The 17,947-nt window shown below is 30.2% G+C and overlaps 1 protein-coding gene across 2 annotated transcripts in view; it reads right to left on the bottom strand.

Annotated features, from left to right (window-relative positions):
- Nucleotides 1-17,947, bottom strand: part of ERCC6 (ERCC excision repair 6, chromatin remodeling factor) — a 110,710-nt gene that overhangs the window by 44,685 nt on the left and 48,078 nt on the right. For both annotated transcript variants that reach the window (XM_074296099.1, XM_074296100.1), the window contains exons 6-7: nucleotides 6,650-6,778; nucleotides 2,359-2,517 (exon numbers count right to left, since the gene is read on the bottom strand). In XM_074296099.1, the coding sequence (XP_074152200.1) occupies nucleotides 2,359-2,517; nucleotides 6,650-6,778 (288 nt within the window). The remainder of the gene's footprint in view (nucleotides 1-2,358; nucleotides 2,518-6,649; nucleotides 6,779-17,947) is intronic.

The following is a 17,947-nucleotide window of genomic DNA, read 5'->3' as shown; positions in this document are numbered from 1 at the left end:
TTTAATCTTTGCCTGTCACTGATTGCCTACTAAATCTATGCCTCAGTCTCTTAACCTACATGTTAGAAATGATATCCACTATCTGTATTTTGCCAAGTCTTTTAAAAAATTAATTTGAGGAAGTAAGTCATGTATTCAAATCATAGTAATACTCCTACCAGAAATGATTTGAAAGTGCATTAACAATCTGGGCTACTGTATTAGGAGGAAAAAAATTTACTAAGTGACATCCAATAGCCTGAAATAGTTAATATCAATTTGAGAACTATTTTGAACTATTTACTTCCTAACTGTAATTAACTTCAGATCAAATATTTCTGTATTATTACCATTCCAGAAGCCAAAAGAAAGCATGAAACTCGTTTAAAAAAGAGAACATTCTGACTGGCAAAAAAGTTTTTGATTTTTTGTTTTGTTTTACTATACATAGTGGTTCTCTTTTTTTGACACAATATTTCTTTTTTAAGACCACCAATTGCTGAGGCTCACTTTTTTCCAAGTCATATTAAAGATGAGATATATGTAACTTTTTTTTATTTCACTAGATTTGTTACCTTTAGTCTATAAAAATACATGAGAAAATATGCATTAGCTTTTTGATATCCTATGAAGTAGAACTCAGCAATACCATTATATTACATTTCTTTTTCTTTAGATCATGAACATTTTATCACAGGACAAAGGTAGGTATACATTATTTTTCTTTTGTAATTTTCCATGGCAACATGGGCACATTTAAGGGGACTGTGCTCCTGAGTATATCTCCATTCATAAATAGCCCAGTTGTTTGGGTGATATATAACCACATTCACTGAAGCCATTTCCACCGATACTATTTTAATAAAGATGATCTGGGCTATAATCCAATATGCCATGCTATTTCATTATGGAACAGAGGATATGAGCATTGATAGTTAATTGATTACAGCTGCTGCTCATTATTAGTACTGACTTCAGCTACTGATAGAATTGCTTCTACTCAAGAGAAAACATGTTTTAATTTTTATATTCAAACAGCACTGTAGGGAAGACTTTAGGTTTCTTAGGCCCAAAAGATCAGATCCATACAAATTCTTTAATGTTGGAAGAAAAAAAGAAAAATCCACACATCACTATATGGAGTGTTTATAGAGATTAAGTCATCAAAAAAGTCTCACTGATGTACACAAGCCAGTGGAGGTATTAATTCAGAATAAAATATGCAATTGTATAATGCTAAATTACTGACAGTTATGGAAGAGAAGGCACCAAACACCAAATTTTCAGTAGTTCATAAACAGTCCTTTCAATTTTTATATGAAATGCATTTACATTATGTCTAAAGTTCAAAGGAAACCTACTTTATATCAGTCAAATATAGATACTCTTTTACTGAAATGAGAAATCAATTACTAAAAAAGTGATCTTTAGATTACCTAGTTTTATAATGGAATGTTTTATCATAATTTAATCTATAACCACTTTTGTCTATGTTAGCTGTCTTTAAATTATATTTTTTAAAAACAAATTCTTCATGGCCTATTTATTAGATTATAAAAATAGTCTATTTCAGTATATAGGATAATAGTTACTTGATTTCTATTCTATCCAAATGAACATAATTTCTCATTTAGATAATATTGATCACCTATTTTCTGATTCTCTTGAGATGAGCTTTTAAAGTGTCAATTTTCATGCAATTCTTTAAAGATAAAAATAAAATTAAAATAAGAATATTCTCCATTATTAGGATTTACCCAGGAGAATAGATAATAGGAGTAGAAGAAGTAAAGGATAACTAGATAAATAGCAGCTTTCCAAAGAAAACAGACCTGCAAATATTGTTATATAGCACACTAGTCATAAAAGAAACTCTGAATAGCTGCTTCCAATTTCCTCATCCAAATCTCCAACTTTCCCCATGAATAGACTTTATACTTCCTGTAGTGCACACCTGGTGTTTTGCCAGAACAAATATTTTAATGTAAAATTTAATAAATGGAACTAAAGGTATTATATCTAATTTAAAATTCCATATTGTGTAAACTATTGATATTAATGTAATTGAGTTTGTAAACAATCCATTTGTGGAAGCTAACCTTAGACACTGTATTGACCCAAAATATCTAGTGGGGCTCATCTGCAAAATGAAGCATCAATGCCTGGAATTCATTAAAAGTGTTACATGTTTAATTTCTCCTGCCCTACAGCTCCATTGTCTCGTAAAAATTTTCCTTTGATGTCCCCCACTAAAAGAATTAAAGGAATATTGTAATTGAAATGTCATCAATAATTCACAAGACCCTCCTCCACCAGCAATACATCTGATGAAATATTAATTGAGCTCCACAGACTGACAGTCTGCAGAGGAGCACTTGCCTGTAATTTGAACCACGAGTCCTGATCTTGCTGTAGCTCAGACCTGCCAAGAAGGCAATTATCTGGATGGTCTTGCCCAATCCCATCTCATCTCCCAGAATTCCTCCTGCCTGCTGGCAGTGCAATTCCCACAGCCACCTAACACCTGTCTGCTGGTACCTAACATGCACCAACAAGAAAAAAGAAAAAGGCAAATGTTTGATAATACTGATCATAACAGAAAGTACTCATGAATTAATCATTTGGCAAGATTCTAGTACCAGTTACAGAAACATGTTGGATGTGTTTTACATGAGTGCTGTATTTATAAGGTCATATATTATTGATGCACTTAGCCATAATATGTCACAAATTTGTTCTTTACAGAATACTAAAACATTTCTAATTAAACTGACAGACATGATAATTAGGAACTACTTTCATTTTTTTTTTAATGTTAGGTCTAACTTGGTGAGCTGCCTGCTAAGAGATGAAGCTTATTATCGCTGTCTAACTTCAAGATTTTTTTTAACATGGAAAGTTACATAAAAATTTTAAATAAGGAAAACAATATTCTTATTTTCTCTCAGGCTAATAAAAGACCAAGATAGGCTATATTAATAATGCTTATTTGCTATGTATCCAACTAGAAATTCAGTTAGTGAAATAATATTTTTCAATAAGAAAAAAATAAATGAAAATCATTAACAATTTTGAGAATTAGAGTTCAACAAATAGAATATGGTAAATAATTATCAGGAATAAATTTATTCTGACACTATTAACAGGCTTAGAAGAGAACAGAGAAGATAATTTAAAGACTTGCAAAAATTTTAAAAGAAAAGCAAGCACTATATGAAGTCAAAACCTTGAAGATTAATTTGGGGAAAGGCCTTTTATGTTTAAAAGCAAGATTTTATTAAGTGCATTACAGAATGCAACAGTATCACAAATTCTGGCTCTTTTTTAGAGTTGGTACAAGTAATATAGGAAAAAGAAATATGTTCTCTGGTGAAAGGATATGGTCTATTTTCCTCTGCAAATACTGAAAAATATGAAAAAATACAAAGAACAAAATTAAGAAAAAGTTGGAAGTAAAAACAAAACCTAAAAATAAACCCATTAAAACAAAAAGGTTAAGTTTTTTTAGACCTACTGGCAACATAACTGAACATTTCTTTATAAAGAGGAATTTCTTAGTTTCTATAGTTTTTGCTATTTATTATCATTGAAATCTGACACTAAACTTAAGTCTGAATCACAGTTTTAATTTATGTCATATTCCTGCCAATGAAATTTACCATGAACTTTTATTTCCCCTTCTATTTTAGATATAAGTAACAAAATTCTGATAGCAGCATTATGACTATGAAATAAGGAAAAGCTTTAATTAGAAAAACTACTTCTCACTAAGTTTGCTGGTTAGAAAAACAAGTTACTTGGGCAAGTAACCTAATAAACATGATTAGATTTCACAATAAAAGTAGTAAAATAAAAATATACAACAATTTATAGAGAATATATATAAAAATTCTCCTCAGAAAACAAAAAACAAATTTCATTTAATGTATGATAGGCTATCTACAAGACCAGAAAAAAAAAAGGGGGGGAGGGAATCAAACAAATTACACATCAATTGACTAACCATTTTTTTTTTTTTAAAACACATGTCAAAAATAAGGCATGGTACACAAACCATCATGATTTTACCCACTGTGCAATCTCAGACATTACTTAACTTCCTCAAGTTTCAGTCTCATCTATAGAATAGAATGATGAAGTCAGACCATCTAATATCTACTTCTACCTATCTTATCTTATCTTATCGGGAAAACTAAAACATCTGATCTGGCTGGCTGTGCTTGAAATGATGGTTTAAAAAAATTTAACATTTTACTGAGCAACCATACTGTATTAACATACATCTTTATATACAGGAAAGAATATCATAAGGATGATGTGAAAGAACTGTTCTACAGTTTTAAAGGCAGGAGTAAGCTTAGACTACATAAAAGCAATTTCGGCTATTATTAAAATGGTAAAACTGTAACACTCTTTATACCATGGCAGATTGTTATTTCTTTATTTTTGAAATGTCCGGAAAAGTACATTTTACAATCACTGCAAAAGAAATGATATTTATAACACTATAGAAAATAGGGCAAAAATATAGTAAGGGACTATTCTGATATTTGTCTTTGATTAAATAATTAATTTGTGAATTTGTAGTAGATTCTACTATATTGCAATGAGGATTAATTATCTTTCACAAATTTCGATCACTGGAGGTCAACTATAAATTACTTGCATAATAACATTTTCATGCTAACCTGGGATAAAGTATTTAATTTTAAAATAAGATATGTTTTTACTGTAGCTGGAAGTTCAGTTAGAAGATGAAACTTTGACCTCTCAATGTTGAATCACATCAATAAAAGACTACAGACCCAATTTTCAACACAAATCTTTAAAATTTAAATATATGGTTGAAATTATTAACTATTCTACTACACTAATTGTTGAAATACTTAGTAGAGAGATTATTCTACTGTGAACTCCTTTCCCTTGTGTATTGCACTATGCTCTGTTAATTTAATTCCAATACAGTAAAGTTGAATACAGTAAAAATACATTTACAGTTTAAAATTCAATTAGCTTGGCTAAAACTTAATTATACAAGAGAAATGAGAAATTTATCAGCTTCATTAATCCCTTCCCCTGCTAGACAAAAAAATATAGAAGGTTTATTATGTTTATAAAATATTTAAAATTCCATATTTTCAGAAGTAAAACAGATTCAAGGACTATACAATTAAACTAATGAGAAAATATTTGTATTGACTACCACAGGAGCCACTTTCTAACTTACTTAGAAAGTAAAATTAACTATGAACAATATTTTTAAAATATTGACATTTAAATCAAAATAATCATTCACTTGATTCTTCTGACCATTTAAGATTTTATGACAGGACATTACACAACTAGGGAAATGCTATTTTCCATTAGTCAAATTACTATGCTTTTTGTTGGTGGCAAATTTTTTTCTCTTGTTTTCTTTTAGGTTCTAATTTTATCAGTACTACTTATTTGTACTTTGCTTTTGTTTTTAAATTATATTACTGGGGCTAAATTAAGTGAACATTTTAGATGAGAAGACTAGTGCTGTCAACAAGTTATTCCTTTATCTTTCCACAGCTGACATTTTGAGCTCACTGAACAAGTCACTATCTCTCAAAAGAAAAAAAATTCTTAGTTTTCGAATGCATTCATATTTAAAATTCTAGTTCTATTTTCTCTCCTAACAACTTTAGCTGCTCTTTTTGTTGAATGAGGGTAAAAGACTCATTCATCTTCTCTTTTTTTCCATTCTCCCATTCCAAAACAACTACTCAGATCAAGAAGAAATAATAAACAATATGATTACAGATGTATGGAAGTAAGGAGTGGAACTATATCAATGCCAATTAATAGTAAGCAGACATCTTGATAGAATGATTGCCAGCTAAATCTCCAGGAAGAGTTAATTTTTAACTGTCTCAAAGAGAGTTTTTTTCTTGGAAAAAAAAATCAACTTTTGCTACAAATAAATATCCAAGAATTAAAGGTAAAAATGTGTATAAAGAAGTTACTGCTTCAACTTTCAATGTACAACTAGAAAGGCTATCTAAAATAGTTTGTTAAGAAACTCTCAGAAGGTGATGATAGTGAATATTTCTTTAGTATTTGTATTAATCATATAAGAATTACAGTTGCAATAGAATTGGGGTCAATACCATTGTCCTATGTTCCTTGAGGCTCAGTCAATAAAACTTTGGTCAATGAAATTTTAAGCAATTTCAGGCACCACCTTAATCCTAAAGACATCATCTATCCTATTAAAAAAGTATTCAAATAAAGCTTTGAGAACCTCAAAGCATGTTTTAACATGCAGAAAAATTATTTTTTTTAATTTTATTTTAATACTAAATCCTTGAAAAGCTATAGCTACAAAGAAATTCAATGAGATTTAGTTCCTGGAAATTCTAAGTTCACTGATGGCTGTTTCACATTGCCATTAGCTTCTGAACCAGATCTGTGCAAATTCATCAGCTAACAAACAAGTTCAATATTCACTTTAGCCAATTCATTATCATTTAATTTTAATGAACAGCATTTAGCATAAATTCAGATTTGACTGTGTCTGTATGTGCAACAAACTGCTATAAACGCCTTTGGAGACCACAGGTAACTACTATGCTATTCTTTAAATATTTATTTGTACATAATAGTCTGATGATATAATATAAAGAAAGCAGCATATAAAACATACTTAAAAAGCTTTTTGAACAAAAAACCTGGCACTCTAAAACCTTCTTCAAATTCAGCATCACTTTCCTCAGATTCTTCTTCAGCCTTTCTACGTTGCTCTTTGTCTTCCAATCTCTGTTTATTCCATTTCCTGCCATGCAAGGAGAAAAAATTTGTTTCAATGAGTGTAGTTACCAAAGATACAACTAAAGCCAAATGTATTTATGAAATAACTATGTCAAGAACTAAGAAGTTAGATCATGAAAGAAGAAGCTTCAAAATTTCACAGTTGCCATAATTACCTAAAACACTGGATTCAGAGGAAAAAACAAAACAACTCTCTCTTTACACTTACTGCTTCCATCTCAAATCAATTCTTACCTTACACTTTAGCAGTATTTTCAATATGATTTCATTCACCTGGGAAAAACAATTCCTCCTATTTCAAGGAATAAATAGAAGAATTTCTCTAACAGTTCCTAAGATAAATAAATTTAAAGTTGTTGTTTTGTTTTGTTTTTGCAAAATGTGAAGTGCTCCTACAAATAATATGGTACAAAAATCTATGTAATTATTCATCTCTAAAATATAGCCACTATAACATTATAGTGCAATATTTACCCTCTGCCACCAAAAAGTCATTTTAATCACATTTGATCTGTGCTTTCTATTTCTGTATCTGGCCTACCTACACTATAAAAATTTAAGTACTGCATTACTTTGTAAAGTAAACATATAATCAAAACAAATTAATTGTAAGTTCATATACTGTTAAAACAATTGAGGAGACAAATATTTAATTTAGAAACACTACTTTCACCCAAAACTACTGAACTTAAATAAAAATTAGTTCCTTGAATAAATTATTATTTTTAAAAACATTTTATAAACATATTTTGTTTTCATATCAAATTCATTTCCAAATATATCTCTTTCACTGAAACCAATTCTCCCCAAAATCTTTGCCTTATTCAGAGTGTCATTCTTTATAAAAAAGACCAGAAAAGAAAAAGATAGTTCAGAAAAATCTGAACACCACATCTACCAAGACTGACAATATATTCCCATCCTCCCCTAAAATACAGGGGAGCTAGCTGCAAGAAGGAAAAAGAGTGTATTTGTTCATCTCTTTTCTAGGGTAAACTTGGTCTTTTAAACTATGCAACATTCAGTTTTGTTTTATTTTGTTTTTTTCCAAATATAATGTATGACTACAATTGTAGCCATACATTGTTGTTTTTTTAATGGATTCTGCTTAACTCATTTTTGTACTTTTATATCAATCTTCCTTTGCTTCCCTGAAGTCTTCCTATTCGATCTTTTCTTACAATGCAGTAATATTCCATGTCACTAATTTGAACATAATTTGTTTGATCATTCTCCATTTAAATGTAATTTACTTTGTTTCTAGTTCTTTGCTGTTACAAAAAGTGTTGCCAAAAGTATTTTGTTATATATGAAACTTTTATATCTTTGACTTTGTTGGGGTATATGATAGGCAGGGGATTCTTTCGGTCAAAATATAGATATTTTATTCTCTTTCTTAGCCTAATTAAAAAAAAAAAGCTTTCTAGAATGGCAAGATCAATTCAAAGTTTACTATTATTCCCTTTTTTGTGTCCTCTTTGCAAATTTGCCAAATTTAAGATGAACTCTCAGCAACTTAAATTTGTTATATTGTTAATAATTTTACAGCACTCTTTTATATGGTTACTATTTTGCAATTCAGTTTAGAATTCTCCCACCACTCAGAATAAGATCTAATCAATATGAAATTTCAGAAAAAAACATTGTATTTTTTAATCTTAAGAAGAAAATTGAAGGTACTAATAATTTAAAATTATGAAACATGGCAACATGCTTTTGCATGCTACAGTTATTTAGCAAAACAGCTTTTCTATTAATATGACCACAGAAGCTTCTTTTCAACTAAAAATTAAAAATTTTTGGATATTCACAAAACACTGAAGTTTTTATTTAATACATTTTTAAAGTCAAAAGCCCATTTCTTCAGCACATAACCGAAAAAAAGGGTGAAAGCTTTTAGTCTCACCAAGTAAGGCTAGACTTATGACTAAAATAAAGGAATAGAAAGTTGATCTTATTTTTGTAAAAGCAGATTTAATTAGAAAATAGGTAGAATACTAAAATCCACCCAACTGACAATGGAAGAACAATATAGAATAGTTGGATGAAAATAAAGTGAAATTTAAATATATTTTTATGGAGACATACTATATACTTCCCAACAGATGGAAAATATGAATGATGCTTTCCTAATACAGATTACAAAGCTCAAATAAAGGGAAAACATAAAGCTGAAATAAAACGAACAGTAATGGGAACTTTAAATCAAGATTCTATCTTCTTAATAAATATTTCTGCTAAAAGCTAAGCATTTCAAAGACTTTGTATGCCAATTTAAGTTGTCCAAAACTAGCAAAAGAAAAAATGGGAAGAGGGAAAGGCAAAAAAAGAATGGAATTGCTATTTTAAACTTAATTTCAAGCCTAAAGAAAAACCTTCTCAGTTTTATGAATTAGGCATCTGTCCTTCCTAAAGTTTAAAATGACAAGAAAAGAAAATGTTAAATATAGTGAAAATTAGTTAAAGACTTCTAATTCTTTAAGAAATCAGGTTTCAAAAAATTCAACAACAAAAATCTATGTTCTGTCCAGGCTTGAAACAATACAAGTACAAGTCAATATAAAGGAAGAATCTAAAAAACAAATTCTGTCTATGCAATCACAAATTTTTCCTAATGAGGAAGAAAAAAAGAGGACCATCATAAGAAAGTAATGGGCCAATAGAGGAGTTTTTGATTAAGCTTAGATACAGAAGTTGAAGGGAAGTACATAATTAAAAATAAATCATGGACCAAAAAAAATAAAGAATTAAACTCCAAGAATCACCCAGTTGAAGTTCAAAATGAGTTATGAAGAGTTAAAAATGATCACAAAAGGTGCTTTTAAACTTTATTCTGAGCGAGAAGAAACCACATTCAAAATGAAGAGAGGTATAACATAATTGTTGGTTCTATTGTAACACTTTGTAAAAAATACAGATTTGTACAATTCTGTTTACATTTTCAGTGCCATACCAATCAAACTGCCAAGGAACACTTTATAGAGCTAAAAAAAAAAAAAATTAGTAACAAAATTCATTTGGAAGGTCAAAAGGTCAAGAATTTCAAGGGAATTTTTAAAAAATGCAAACAAAGATGGCTTAGCTATACCGAACTTAAAACTATATTATAAAACAGTGGTCATTAAAACCATTTGGTACTGGCTAAAAAATAGAATAGGTTAGATTCACAAGTCACAATAGTCAATGACTATAATAATCTAGTGTTTGATAAACCCAAAGACTCCAGCTTCTGGGATAAAAACTCACTATTTGACTAAAATTGCTGGAAAACTGAAAAATTATATAGCAGAAACTAGGCATTAACCAACACATAAAACGCTATCCAAAATAAGTCAAAATGGGTTCATGATTTAGACATAAAGGTGATGTTATAAGCAAATTGGGAGAAAAGGGGATAACTTTACCTCTCAAATCTATGGAGAAGGAAGGAATTTGTGGCCAAAGAATATTATGAAATGCTAAATAGATAATTTTTATTATATTAAATTAAAAAGGCTTTGTACAAACAAAACCAATGCAGCCTAGGTTAGAAGGGAAGCAGAAAATAGGGGGAAAACATTTATATCTAAGGTTTCTGATAAAGGACTCATTAAGAATACAAGCATTCTCCAATTGACAAATGGTCAAAGGATAGGAACAAAAAAACTGTAGATGAAATTAAAGCCATTTCTAGTCATAGGAAAAATTTTTCTAAATCATTAATGATAAATGTTGGAGGGGATGTGGGAAAACTTAGACACTAATACATTTTTGATGGAGTTGTGAACTAATGCAAACATTCTGAGGAGCAAGTTGGAACTATCCCCAAAGGGCTATCAAACTATGCAATACCCTTTGATCTAGTAGTGTTTCTACCAGGCTCAAATCCTAAAGAGATCATAAAGAGATGAGAAAAATTTAGGAAGATAAATTTCTTTGAATTGGAATGTGTTTATTATGGCATAATGGGAAGAAACAAGTGTCCCTTTAGAACCTTAGTGTCATCAAAGGATACTTAAGGAGTTAAGTAACAAAGCAAATGTGCTGAAAGATTAGTTCCATTCTAAGGCTTTAAAAACGGTAAAAAAAAAAAAAAAAAAAAAAAAGGACCTGATATTTCTCAATATTAAAGTGTGTAAAAATAAAAATATACAAACAGAAAAAATGATAAAGAGTGGGCATCATATGAATTGCTTTATTATCTGAAATAGACAAGAAAGAATTAAACAAAGTTTGATACAGAAATAAATCAAATTCAAGAGATGGGAAACATTCTATTAATACTTAGAATAGTTTAAAAAAACAACTTTCTGACTTTATTTTAGCTAAAAGGAAAAAAATAAAATCTAAGGGAGATGAATTTAGATTGTTAGACAACTTAGATGACTGGGAGTGTCTAAACAAATTGTAGCACATAAATTCAATGCTGTAAGAAATGACAAGAGATAATTTCATTGTATAAATTGATTCAAAATGAAAACTGATAGAATGTATTCAAGTATGATAAGATTGTAACATTTCCAAAGAATCTATGATGAAGCCTACCTTCTGACAGAGAAGTGATAGGAGGTACAGAAAAAAACAAAAAAACTTTTTTGGACATGATCACTGAATTTTTTTTGCTTGACTAAGTTTATTTGTTACAAAGCCTTTTATCCCCTCCCCCTTTTTATTTTCCTCTTCTTTTTATTGTTTTCTAATAGATGGGTGTTGAGGAGAGTAAGGTTTAGAAATAGTGCTGCCACTGACCAACACCGAATATCATATCATATACCAAGATAAAGTCGAAATGGGTTCATGTTTATCTGGTTGTAAATTTTTCCCCAGCTTTCTGCTTCCCTTTAATCTTGGCTGCATTGGTTTTGTTGGTGCAAACACTTTTAAATTTAATGTAATCATACATTCATTTTGCATTTTATAATGCTCTCTAATTTTCCTTTGACCATAAATTCCTCTCTTTTCCACAGATCTGAGAGATAGACTATCACTTGTTTTCCTAATTTGTTTAAAGCAATACCACCTTTTTATGTCTAAAACATGAACCCATTTCAGCTTTCAAACTATTTATACTCTTTAATCCAACAGTGTCTCTACTGGGCTTGTATTCCAAAGAAATCATAAAAGAGAGAAAAAGACCCACACATGCAAAAAATGTTTGTAGCAGACTTTTTTATAATGGGAAAGAACTGGAAATTGAATGGATCATCAGTTGGAAAATAGCTGAATAAGTTATGGCATATGAAGGTAATGGAATATTATTTGTTCTTTAAGAAATGATGAGTAGGCTAATTAAAAAAAATCTGGATACATAACTTTACATAAACTAACCTAAGTGAAGTAAGCAAAACCAAGAGAATACTGTACACAGTAACAAGAAGATCATGCGATGATCAGTTGTGATGGACCTGGTTTTTCTTAACAATCCGATGATTCAAGGCAATTCCATAGAGTTGGGATGGAAAGTGTCATCCTCATCTAGAGAAAGTACTATAGAGACTGAAGGTGGGACAAAACATAGAATTCACCTGTTTTGTTATTGTTTGTTTGCTTGTGGGTTTTTTTTTTCCTTTTGATCTGATTTTTCTTGCACAGCACAACAAAAACAGAAATATGTTTAAAAGAAGTATATGTGTTTAACCTATATGAGAATGCTTGCTGTCTTCTGGTGAAGGGGAGAAAAATTTGGAAGATAAGGCTTTGCAAAAGTGAATGTTGAAAACTATCTTTGCATGTACTTGCATCTATTGCATGTATTTATTTTAGAAATAAAATACTAGTAAAAAATCAAACTTAAATTAAAAAAAAATAATGATGCCAAAAATAAAAAAGCCATTGTAACCTTTTTAAAAATACACAGTTTGGGAAGACTTTTATAAAGTGATAAAAAGTGAAATGCACAGAGCCAGGAGAACATTACACACTAATAACAATATTAAGTGAATCATCTAATTGTGAAAGACTTGGTTAATGTCGAAGATAATTTCTAAAGATGAAAAATGCTGTCTGCCCTCCAGAGATAGAACTGATTAACTGAGTGCAAATTAAAGTATATTTTTTAAAATTTATTTTTCTTGGTTTTGTATGTGTTTCCTTTCCAACACAGCTAATATAATATAGTCTTGCACGACTTCATATAAATAATCAATATCATACTGCTTACCTTCTCAATAGATAGGGGAGGGATAGAAGGGAGAGAATTTGGAACTTAAAATTTCAAAAATGAATGTTAAAATTTTTTTGTATATGTAATTAGGAAATATTTAATGAAATAAAAATATTTTTTAAAATACACTAAAGAGCTTAGAAAGAAGTTCAGAAGAAAGTACAGATAAGCAGGATAATTTTTAAAACAACACATAGAATTCATATTTTTTAAGGGTGAAGAACAAAATAGAAATTCATTATTTCATGTTCTGCTGTGTCTCAATGAGTTTTAATGTTTAGTTCAGGAAAGAAAAGGGAAAGATATACATACATACAAACCAATATATTCACAGCAACTCTTTTCTGTTAAAGAAAAAAATTGGAATCAAAACGAATGCCCAAAGGCTGAAAAAGTTGGAAAAAAAAAACAACTTGTCAATTATGTAATGAAATATTATTGTACCACAGGAAAAAGTGAATATGAGGAAATCAGAGGAATTTGAGTAGACTTATATGAAATGAAATAGTTAGAAAAGCAAAATCAAAAGAAGATAATTGACCATAAAAATAAACAAAGACATCAGTAGATAATCTTATAATTCAAATTCATGTCATGAACTGATTACAGTTGACTAATGGAAATCTCTTTTTCCAGAAGAATGTTGAAAGATTATGGACAAGAATGTTACACACAGTGCCAGACAAGGGCAACATGCATATTTTGCCTATTTTTGCTACAAGGATCAACTCTGTGAAAGAAATGACAGTCATATATAAGAGGAAAGACATTAGTAAACATTAAAAACAAAAATTCACCATAAGCACGTCTTCCAAGTGTTTTCTGTGTCTTATAAATTGCACAGTACAACAGCATGGTCTGACATACAAGCCTGCCCTGGGGGAAATAAACACATCAGAGGGAGAACACATCTAAATACACAAAGATAGTGAGGAAGCACCTGAATCCCAAGCCACAATATTTTGTAATGACAGGTCATCCTGTTCTTTATACCTTTTCATACAGTATCAGCTTCTGCATAGCAATATCACAAGAAACAAAGCTGATATACTCTTCAGAACTACTTCCCTGTGACTTGACTACCACATCTTTGTTGCTGTGCTGACAAGACTACAAAAGAACTTATATTTATTTATATCTTCTAGTTATCTGGCACATAGCTCAAAAAAAATTTGCTAGCTGATTTTAGGGTTTTTTTTTCCTCCTTAATGTGGAGTTAAAGCTCCTAGAACCTTTATTTCAGACAGCCTAAGAAATTGGAAATAGCAGCGCTTATAAACCAGCATTCTCAGCCATCATTCAAGAAGTAAAACCCTGTGATAAGATGTGGCCTGGCAACAAAGGGCTCTTGCAAGGGCCACAACTATATCTACTGAAGACCCAGAAAATAAGTTCTTATCACCAAAGTCCTCAGCACTGTCAAAATAGCTCAACATCAGAAACTGGTAAGATTTTGTCAATAGAAATGACTTTAAATAAGAAGCATTACCATCCGCTTTGCCACTGTACTCTAAGCATACTGGGACCTTTGCATACAACTTGTAGCTAAAGCTTTCCATAGGCTGTCTCTCTCATTTAAATGTGAGCTCTTTGAAAGCTGAGACTGTCTTGCTTTTCTTACATCTCAGCATTTGGCACAGTTCTGAACACAATAAGTGTTTAATAAATGCTTTATTCATTCACTCCTTCATTCATAAAACACCATTCTGCAAATTATAAATTATTCCAAAACATCACTATACCAGTAAAGATTACTGGTACTGCAAACTAGATACTTAATTTAATTTTAAAATTCAGCAATAACAAGTTTCTACATATATAAAAGAACGTGTTTTATTCATAATAGTATATGCATCTTTATATTGGAGAAAACAGGAACAGGGAGGCTCAGTAAGTTGTCTATATGTACAGAGAGAGAGCAGACACCAAGGCCAAGATCAGAAGCCAGACTGCCTAGTGGCCAAAAAAATAGAAATGGAAATAGAAATGTCTCAATTAAGTTACTTTATCCAAGAAACAACAGAGCAGCAAATAAAAAGAATCAGTAACATAAGCAGGTTGAGTTATATTTTGTTTAAATTAGGGGGAAAAACACACACAAAAATATCTTCTCATCCTCGTGGTAAAAAAAAAAAAAAAAATCACATTATAGTCACAGCTGCAACCAAATAAAATGAAGGAGGCATGTTGTTCATTGGCAGCTTTTCAAACTACACAGACTACTATCATATTCAGTCCACCCTCCAAATCTACTGGCATCCTTCTACAAGGAAACTTAGCAATAAAATTAAAATACTGATCAAGAAAGAAAATTTGGTATGAACAGTGAGCATATTCCCTAGTTTCCCCAAGATACTTAAAGCAAAGTTACTAGGCCCCTAACTGGTTTCACAAAAAAATAATTTATCACAAACAAGTAACTCTGACCAAGGGAAAAAATACCAAAGAAATCCACATATGGCATAAATAGTTTAATTGCAGAAGTAGTCCCTAGCAGTTGTACTGTACTGGGACAATTTGTCAGTGCCAATAGTTAAAAAGAGTAAAAGTAGTTGCTTCATTTTGCAGCAAATTTTCCACTAGATTACATAAGCATAACAAGGGGGGAGACAAAGATGGCAAATATATATACATATATACTAATGACAGTCCAACCATTTTCAAAGAGCACTTATAAAATGTGCACTGACAGTTTGCTAACCCATTTGGCTTTTAGTCTACCTTTTGTTATGTTCTATCCCTCCTTTTAGTTGAAAAAACAAAAAACAAAACCCTTAACAAGATGTACGTCATTTTACATTAAGGATCTCATGCAGAAAAGGCCAACTGCAAAATAACAACCCATCTACAAACTGGACATGCCCAATTACAAAGAAAAGTTTGAATAGGGCTTTTTTTTTTTTTACCTATGGGAATGTTAATTTTTAAAAGTGCTACTAATCTAGCCTTCAAAATTTTGTTGGAGCAAAACTGGACAATCTACTTCCAAATAAATAGTTCTCTTGGCTAGAATCCTCCTCCCTTTGTTTTTTTTTTTTTGTTTGTTTGTTTTTTTTAAAATAACCCTTAAAGTACATATTCTTTAAAAAAACAAACAAACAAACTTATTTTTCAGGAATATACTCATAATAGTCTCATAGAGTCAGAATACAGGCAATTTAGTCATTTTTCTCCCACAATCTCAAATTGTTTTCCAAAATGGTTGTCTATTCACAGCCTCCCCCCCCAACAGTATTAAAAAAACTCAACTGAAGTACTATCTTCAATAATAATTGTGTTGTATAAAATAACTTTTATGTTCTCAAAGCCTATGCTTATCCAGAGTAAGTTCTAACATGTTCAACCAAGCCAGAAAGACTTCTGATGTCATCATGACCCCCCTAGCTAAATCTAAAAAGGCATCAGCAAAAAGGTGGCTATCAGTAATATCAGCCTGGACCCATTTTGTATGCACATACTGAGAGATCATGGTTAGTGAAAATAATCCATCCAAAAATTAGTCATATTATTCAATTGTGCACTAGAAGTTACATTTATATGTAAAATACAGCAATTCCAGCCAAATGGAAATATGCAATGAAAAATATTAAAACTAAGTCTTTAAAATTTTTTTAACAGAAAAGGATAAGGCTACTCTGAATCTAGCCCCTTCTCCAGTTCTGAATCAATTTATCTAACTATTCTTAGTGTTGACTTCTATCCCTCTTTCTTATACAAACAGGATGATATACATTACCAAATATTTTATAATAATATAGGTAAACTAAGGTTGAAGTTGTTACAAAATCACAAAGTAGTTATAGAAAGCATAATTTTCTATGTCTTTTCTTTGTAATTTGGCATCATTCATTTTCATTCATATTATTTTTCAAGTTTGGAAGAAAATACTTCTACTTTTTTATGTTAGTAATTAAAATTCAAAGATGCATGGAAACAGTAAAGTTCTTAGTAGATTTTAATCCATAAAGTAAATAGCAAAATGGACAATTATTTACATAAGAAAGAATCTTATCCTATATATGACAAAAGCTAAATAGTAAGTGATCAAATTTCACTTTTGATTATATTTATCTTATATATATATATGTATATATATATATATATATATATATATATGTATATATATATTTAAATATACTCCTAGAAATATAGCTCCTTCTATTGTGTGCATGGATAGGAGAGCAATAAAAATTAAATGTTAATTGCTGGTAATATGTTAAACATGTTAATTTTTTATCCCTAAAAAAAAATGAGGCTTAATCACAGTATAAAGAAAACTCATCTTTTTTGAGAACAGATCATTAAAATAAGAAGGTATATATAACTAATGCTTATTTCATTATTCCTACTAGTAATATTAATGATGACAATTATTTTTCCAAAGTATGATTCTCTTGAACTTCACATGATTTTCATAAAAACACATTTTCAAATATTTTAAAGATCATGGGATCAGATTTAGAAGTGAAAAGAACTCTAGAGCCCATCTAGTCCAATCCCCTCATCATACAGAAAAAGAGTAAGGCCCAAAGAAATAAAACGAATTACATTTATACATTTTGGGGTAAGTCATTATGTCTTCCTAAAAGAGATGCGTTATACCCTCAATTAAACATTACTAAAATGAGATATTTATAAAGCCTCAATTCAGTGTCTAGCATATATTAGGTAATAAGTAAATATGTATTCATCTCCTCCACTAATCTATTCTGAAAGATTTCAAAGGCTTTAAGTGAAAAATTGAAATGAATGTGATTGGCAAGAAGTCTTCAAACCTCTGCCAAGAATAAAGACCAATGGGTCAGAATTCATCAACAAATTAGTTCCCTCAAGAATAACTCAAGAAGAATTGACTCTAATTTATAAAAAATCAAGCCATTCTCCAATTGATAAATGCTCAAAGGATATGAAAGACAATTCTCAGACAAAGAAATTGAAACTATTTCTAGCCATATGAAAAGATGCTCCAAGTCATTATTAATCAGAGAAATGCAAATTAAGACAACTCTAACGTACCACTACACACCTGTC

Source organism: Sminthopsis crassicaudata, chromosome 2 (assembly GCF_048593235.1).
Source record: "Sminthopsis crassicaudata isolate SCR6 chromosome 2, ASM4859323v1, whole genome shotgun sequence".
Classification (NCBI taxonomy): domain Eukaryota; kingdom Metazoa; phylum Chordata; class Mammalia; order Dasyuromorphia; family Dasyuridae; genus Sminthopsis; species Sminthopsis crassicaudata.
This window is presented reverse-complemented; position numbering and strand designations above follow the sequence as displayed.